The 7,328-nt window shown below is 55.8% G+C and overlaps 1 protein-coding gene across 1 annotated transcript in view; it reads right to left on the reverse strand.

Moving 5' to 3' along the window:
* Nucleotides 1-4,616, reverse strand: part of VSTM2L (V-set and transmembrane domain containing 2 like) — a gene marked incomplete at its 3' end in the record, with an annotated part of 13,158 nt that extends 8,542 nt beyond the window's left edge. Inside the window, exons 1-2 of the mRNA XM_011975025.1 lie at nt 4,089-4,616; nt 2,290-2,340 (exon numbers count right to left, since the gene is read on the reverse strand). Coding sequence (XP_011830415.1) covers nt 2,290-2,340; nt 4,089-4,616 — 579 coding nt within the window. The remainder of the gene's footprint in view (nt 1-2,289; nt 2,341-4,088) is intronic.
* Nucleotides 4,617-7,328: the final 2,712 nt, after the last annotated feature.

Raw genomic sequence — 7,328 nt, forward strand, 5'->3', positions numbered from 1 at the left:
TGGCATGCTCCTGTGGTCCCAGCTACTGGGGAAGCTGAAGCAGGAGAATTTCTCGAACTCAGGAGGCGGAGGTTGCAGTGAGCCGACATCGCGCCACTGCACTCCAGCCTGGGTGACAACAGTGAAACTCCATCTCAAAAAAGAAAATAAAATAAAATAAAATAAATATGTGTATGGTTCAAACACACATTGGCCTGGGCGTATGTCTGTGTGTGTGATAGTTATTCAACAAATATTTATTGGGTACCTACTACACCATACCAGGCTCTGTGCTAGACTCTGGAAATGCAACAGTGAGTCAAGCAGGCTCAGTCCCAGTGCCCCCCATCTCTGGGAGAGACAGTCATGAAGCCAAAACTCACACAAGTGGATAATGACAACCAGAAATACAGCCAGCAGGGAAATAGGAGGGGCGCCAGCTGGGTCACAAGTTCAAGGGACGCTTCCCCGAGCTGAGCTCTGTGGGAAGAGAGAGAGAAACAGCTTTGCAGGCAGGGGGACCAGCCTGTGCAAAGGCCGAGAGGTGGGAAGGAATGGGAAGGTGGAAAGGCTGCCAGGGTCGGGAGGGGAAGGGGAGTGAGGTCAGGCAAGAGGAGGTGAGGCTGGAGGGTGGGCAGAGCAATCGTGCAGAGTTCTGAAGGCCACGGAGGAAAGTTTGGGCTGCCTCCTCAGACTGCAGGAATCCAGGGAGAGCACCTGCGTATTAGGAATGGTTGTTCCCATGGCGCTGTCTGCACGAGGAGCTTGGCCCATGCCTGTTTGTGTGCTTCCTAACCAGACCCTCGGAGCCCCAGCTGGTGCAGGCATTGCGGGGGCTGGAGGGGGGTGGGTTGGGGTAATTGCACATTCATGCTGAGCACATTTATTTTATTTAACTAATTAACGTCGTCGCATTCCCCTCATGTGGGACCCAGCAGCCTGGAATTCTAATCCTCTAAGTCAATTAGATTATTCTCTCCTTTGCCAGAGCTGCTCCTTAAACCCCAAGCAAAATTATAGGAGAAAGGGCTGTGATGAACAGGGTATTAATATGCACACAGATCTACCTGCCTGGGCTTAACGGATGGGTATTTGGGCCAGAAACGGGGCATTCGATATGGATGCGCCCTTGGCAGAGGGTGGGGGTGAAGGGGCTGCAGGAGCCTCCTGCCTGGCCTCTCTCCCTCCATGATGCCACCTCTGATGCCCGACATGGCACCCCAATGATCCCTGTGCCCAGTCTCCACATGGTGACCTCGGTTTGGGGGTGCGGCTCCTCTGTTCATCCCTGTCGAATTGGACTTGGGGACCTGAGCTCCCCTACAAGTCCTTGAAAAGTTGTGGAAGAATCAAGCAAAAAAGGGTGAATTTCGAAAGGCTTCCCCACCATGCGCATGCGCGCACACACACGCATTCATACCCCACGGGCACCTGCCTTTTCTGAGTGTGGTGCTGGCAGATGTCTAGCCTCCTGCCAGGCTGACCTCACACCCCATGCACAAATCTTGCCTCATTGCATGGCCACATGTGTCTCCGGGCGGGTCCCCTCCACTCTGTGTTCTCTCCCCTGTTCACCTCCTTTCTCCCTCCTGTCTGCCTCTCCCAGGACTGGCTTTGGGTGCCCCCTCCTTCACAAAAGTTGTCACCCCCTGAACTCCCTGGGCCCCAGCTGCACTGGCCTGCAGCACAGCCCGGTGACAAAGAGCTTGAGCCCTGAAGCCAGGTAGCTCAGCAACACCAGTCACCCTTGGCGTGACTCGGGCAAGTCCTTGACCTCCTGAGCCTCAGCTGCCCCACCTGCAAAATGGGTGAATGCTTGGCCCTTCTTATAGAGGGGGGCTACTAACAAATGAGTCAATAAATAAGAAGGCCTGCCCAGTCCTGAAATCCTTTGGCTAGAGTGCCCCCACCCCGTCCCCAGGGCCAGATCACCGAGTGACCCCAAGATGGCGTAACACTCAGTAATGATAGGCCAAAAAAAGCTGGCTCAGGCTCATTAGACCTTGTTGGTTCCCCAAATAAAAAATGCTGCTGAGACAAGCCTGAAGGCACCAGGACGCACACAGCCTTGGCCCCGACAGGAGAAAATGCATCTTCTCTCCCCTGTCATTTTTTGTGCCTATCATTGAACGAACTTGAAAAATCTCCGGCTTTTAAAAAACAGAGCAGGGCCATTTTTTTTTCCCTTCTCTTTTTCTTCTCTTCCATCTTCTTGCCCAAGCTCCCTGCTGAACTGGACCCCAATTTTTTTTTAAGTCACAGCTGTGCCCTCCATTAGAGCCCTTTCGAGAAGTCATTATCAAAACTCACACTTATTTTGGTTGCCTCCTTCCCTGCGTCTTCCTGCTGAGATGCTTTTAGCTGTTGGGAGCGGGGAGGGGTGGAGAGAGCAGAGACAAGGTGTTAGCACAGGGTGGGGGTGGGGTGGCAGTGTGGGGAGACACATTATAGGGATACAGACAACAGCTAAGATTCTCATGACAGCAGATGAGGCTCGGGGGCCATGGCGTCTGGAGTTGGGGTCCTTCAGCTTTCTGTATCCACTCAGGGGACAGAGGGGATGTCAGAGCAAAAGAAGATAATGGAGGTATGTAGAAAATGACCACATTTGTGCATTTAGACACACAAGGGTACTTTGGTATACACTGGAGGGAGTGTGAACAGGCAGAAATCTAAGCGTCGGCTTGGTACGTTGCTAGGAGCGTGTTTGTACTCTTGATCACTATCTGAGAGTGTGTTTGTACTTTCAGGTGTGCCACCCATGTGAACGTGTGTGCAGATGCTGTGGGAACCCTACCCACATTCCCCACCTTTGCAAGCTGACCCTGGAGGCTTCCAACCGCAGACACCTGCAACGGTTTGCCTAAGGGCTTTCTCTGGCCACTGGAGTCCTCTAAGCCTGCATGTGGCAGGGCTGGAAGTGTTGGGGAGCTGACACCTCCAGGAGCAACACAGAGTTTGCTATGCCTTTGGACACATGTGAGACACTCTTTCATGAACATGGGGAGTGTATGAGCGAGCCAATGCGTGTTTGTGAATGTGTGCAGATACATGTGGTCGTATATGAATGGGTGGGCAGATCTCTATGTGTTTGCGTGTTCATTAGTGTATACACATGTGTAAGGATGCAGATGATTCAGATGGAGTTCCTCCAAGAGCTGACCTTGAGACAAAGGTCAAGCAGTTTATTTGGGAGGTGATCCCAGGAAGCACAAGTAAGGGGAGAAGGTGAGTGAAACCAAAAGGGGAAGAAAGTTAATAATGGGAGGTATGTTGTCGGTTAGTTACCACTGTAGGCAACTGCAGCTTCATCCCACTGGGCACTCGGGGAGACAGTGAAGAACATGCTTCGGTCATCCCAGCTGAGGGCGAGGGAACTGGGGCATTCATCCTCCAACTTTGCAGGTCACTGGTGGGGGCTGCTTCTGCCTATTGAGTCCCCTGCTCCTCCTGCTTGCCTCGCTGGCTGGCAGGCTCTGGTGTCCAGAGAAAACCCTCAAGCAGAGCCGGAGGAGCTGGCAGTTGGCAGTGGGCTGGTCCCAGGCATGCTGCACACCGGGCATGGGGCAGAGCCCCCACAGCATCTGCTCTACAGGTGTGTACACACGAGCATGCACGTGTAGAGGGGCGAGCACATGTGCAGCCAAGGGTGTGCTGGGAGCCTGGTGCACACCTGCGTGTGTGCCTGTGAATGAACTCAGCATTTGCAGAGCTTGTTACAAAAAGGCTGCCCGTGTGGCCTGGAGAAGTGGTGGGAAGCAAGTCACAAGACCTACCTTGCTCCATAACCTGAAGCCAGCTTGTCCCTCTGGCCTCAGTTTCCTCACCTGTACCCTGAAGGGAGGCCCTCTGTGCTCTGGAAGGCCCGTCTTGCTGTGGCCATTTCAAGTGTTCAGCCTAGCTCTGCCTCCTGCCCGTTCCCCCAGATAAGCCTCCATGATCACCTAAAACCCCCACCCCAGGAGGAAGAAGGGAGGGAGACAGCTGTGTGGTGTGGAGAACAGCGCTGGAGCCCACATCCCCCAGAGGAGAAGAGGGGCAGAGAGATACCCCTACCCCAGGGACCAGGACTTCCCCAGCCCCGCTTGGCATCTCCCCAGGGGCATTACCTGGTTCGAGGCCCAGGCCTGCTTGTCGGTCCAGTCCCGGTGGCTCCGCACGTACCACCACTGGATCTCCAGCGAGTAGGACGGGGAGCCGCTGCCGCGGAAGGAGCAGGCCATCTCCACATCCTCGCCCGTCCGTGCTGTCATGTCATGAGGTGTCTCTGTGAACAGGGCTGTGCAAGAAACAGGGGGAAGAGTGGCGGGGCTCAGGAAACCACAGAGCTGGTGGGTGAGGGAGGTGGGTAACGTAGGAGCAGCTGGCCCTGCACGGTGGGGGACGGGTGGAGGGGGTGGGGGTACCCGCAAGCCCGCTGGTGAGAGTGGTCTGGCTTCAGGTGGGCACCCGAGAAGCTCAGCAAGGCGGGCCAAGGGTGTGTGCAGCAGCCAGCGTGAGATGGGGATGAGGGAGTAGGTGTCGGCCCTGGAGGCCACACCAGCAGCTGGGCGCCGTGGGAGAGCATGCCAGGGATCAGAGAAGGCCTGGGCTGGATGTGGACGGCAAGAAGGCCCGGGAGGAGCTGCCACTTTCATCAGCTCTTCCAGGTTCTTCCAGTCACCCAGCTCGGTTCCCCTCCTGAGTTACTCCAGTGTCCAAGTACAGCAGCCAGCGCCATCTTTGCAAAACCAAATCAGATGTGGCCTCTCCCCTGCTTAGAACCCTCCCCTGGGGCCCCAGGTGTGGCGATCGGCACCCGTTCCCCTGGCTTCCTCCCTGTCCTGTGGACACACCTCCCTTTCCAGCCTCACTCTTGCTCTGGCTGTTCTCCTTCTGGAATGCCCTTCCCTCCGCCCCTCTTTGCCCGGCTGGCTCCTTCAGATCTGGCAAAGCTCAGCTCAAATATCACCCCCAGAAAGGTCCTCCTTGAGGATCCCAAGAAGGTCCCCCACCTCCTGCCTTGCCCTGGTGCCTGTGGCAGCTCCAGGAGGACAGGGACATAGAGCTCCTGCAGCTGGCAGTTGCTGGTGCAGAGTGGCTGCTCGGTGGATGGAATGGGTGCAGAATTCTCCACCCTCTCAGGGCACCCAGGGTGAGGTGGGAGCCACTCCTGCCTCCTGCCCCGTGCAGGGCCCAGCTCTCCACCACAGCCCAGGGCAGACGGTTCCCCTGGCCCAGCAGGAGCCCTGCTCCATCCGCCATCCTCCATCCCACCAGGTAAATGAGAAAACACATCCCCACTTCATGTGGCCCAGCGCCCCTCCCCACCATATGCTCTGTCTCCTGTCTCCCCAAACAAATATTGTCCTGAGATGTAATTAGAATTCTTTCCTCTTCTCAGGAGAGATTATCTCGCCCTGGAAAGACGCCTGGCAACGTGCAGGTCACCCAGGAACCTTGTGGCTGTCAATCCCCCAGCCCCCACCCTGTCCCTCCTGGTGCTGCAGCCTAACAGGGTCCCCTGGCCCAGAAGGGCAGATTCCCAGCCCCTGGAGTCCTCACTACCCCAGCTCCGCTTAGGGCAGGAGGAAGAGGGAGTCCTGGGCTAGGAGGTGAAATCCTAGATTCAGGCCCCTGCTCTGGGGCCACCTCTCTCCTCCCCCTGTCCCCAGGATACTGAAGGTGATGTGAATTGACAAAGGACTCCATCTGGAAGCTTCTGCTGTTTCTCCTCGTGCAGCTCTAGTTGAGCAGTGGGTTTCTGGGCTGACAGCAAATTTGAGATGCCCCTAATCCTCAAGGTCAAGGGTTCAGAAAGCAGCTCATGGAGGTTCCCCACTTGCTGAGGCTTGGAAGTCCCAGCCCCTGTTCTGTAAACAAGGCCTGGTTGGTTAATAGGAACAAATGTCTGGGTTCCTGAACATGTGCGAGGGGTGGTGTGGGGCGCCATCACACGCAGCCCGCCTCAAAGCTGTGACCCTTCTTACCCCCAATAAGGAAGAGTCAATGCGGGCGCCTAGAGGGAAGGTCCCTCCCCTACATCACTGTGAGGGCCACCCCATCCTTCCAGGGGAGTAACCCAGAAACTAGTCACCCTGGGCTCCCTCCCTCCTCTCTGCCCTCCCACAGTCAATCTTCAAGGAACCCTGTGGGTCCTGCCTCCCAACACCTCCAGAATCTGGCTCCTTCTCCCCACCTCCGCTGCCTTTCCGGGGCCAAGCTGCCGTTCTCCCTCACCTGCAACAGTGGGGAAAGCTCAGTGGCCTCCCGCTTCCACTCTTCCTCCCCGACAAGCTATTTTCACACAGCAGCCAGACACACCTTGGCAAAACATAAATCAGTCCCTGTCCCTGCTCTACTCACCACTCTCCCAGGGCGTCCTCCCACCCACCGCAGCAGCAGCAGTCCTCACTGCCTCTGCCTCCCAAAGTGCTGGGATTACAGGTATGAGCCACCATGCCCAGCCAAGAGGATTGCTCGTGCCCAGGAGGTCAAGGCTGCAGCAAGCCTCGAACGCACCACTGCACTCCAGATGGCTGACAGGGTCCTCCATGGGACGCCATTCCCCTCCGGTGTTGGCCTCTGCCTGACTCCCTGCTCCTATTTCTACCACAGCGGCCTCCTTTCAGCTCCTTACCTGGGCATCCCAGTTGAGATTCCACCTCAAGACCTTTGCACCTGCCAATACCTCTGCCTGGAACACCCTCTCCTCAGACTCCCCTGGAACAGCCATCCCTCCCATGGCTCCCTCCCTCCCCTGCCGCAGGATCCTGCTGAAAGCCTTCTTTCTTCGGGAGGCCTTCCCTGACCACTTCATTTAAACCCAGCACTTCGAACCACCTTCCCTCCAACGCCATCAGCACTGGCCAACAGGACTTTCTGCTGTGAGGAGGGTGTTCTGTACCCGAGCTGGTGCAGTAGCCAGCAGTTGTCTGTGTCTGCTGAGTACGTGACATGTGACTAAGGACCTGAATTTTACATTTTATTTAATTTTACTTCATTTAAACATAAATGTTAATAGCCACTTGCAGGTAATGGCTACTGTGTTGGACAGCACAGCTAATATGCCTATTTTACGTATGTTTACTGTCAGCCTTCCCTCCCAGCTCCTAGAGCAGCGCCTGGCACATAGCAGATGCTCAATAAATACATTTTATTTGGACACAGGGTCTTGCTCTATTGTCTAGGCTGGAGTGCAGTGGTGCATTCAAGGCTTGCGGCAGCCTTGACCTCCGGGGCACAAACAATCGTCTCACCTCAGCCCCCCGAGTAGCTGGAACTACAGGCGCGAGCCACCATGCTCAACTAGGTTTTTGAATTTTTTGTAGAGACATGGTCTTGCTTTTTGCCTAGGCTGGACTTGAACC

Source organism: Mandrillus leucophaeus, unplaced genomic scaffold (assembly GCF_000951045.1).
Source record: "Mandrillus leucophaeus isolate KB7577 unplaced genomic scaffold, Mleu.le_1.0 Scaffold150, whole genome shotgun sequence".
Lineage (NCBI taxonomy): Eukaryota > Metazoa > Chordata > Mammalia > Primates > Cercopithecidae > Mandrillus > Mandrillus leucophaeus.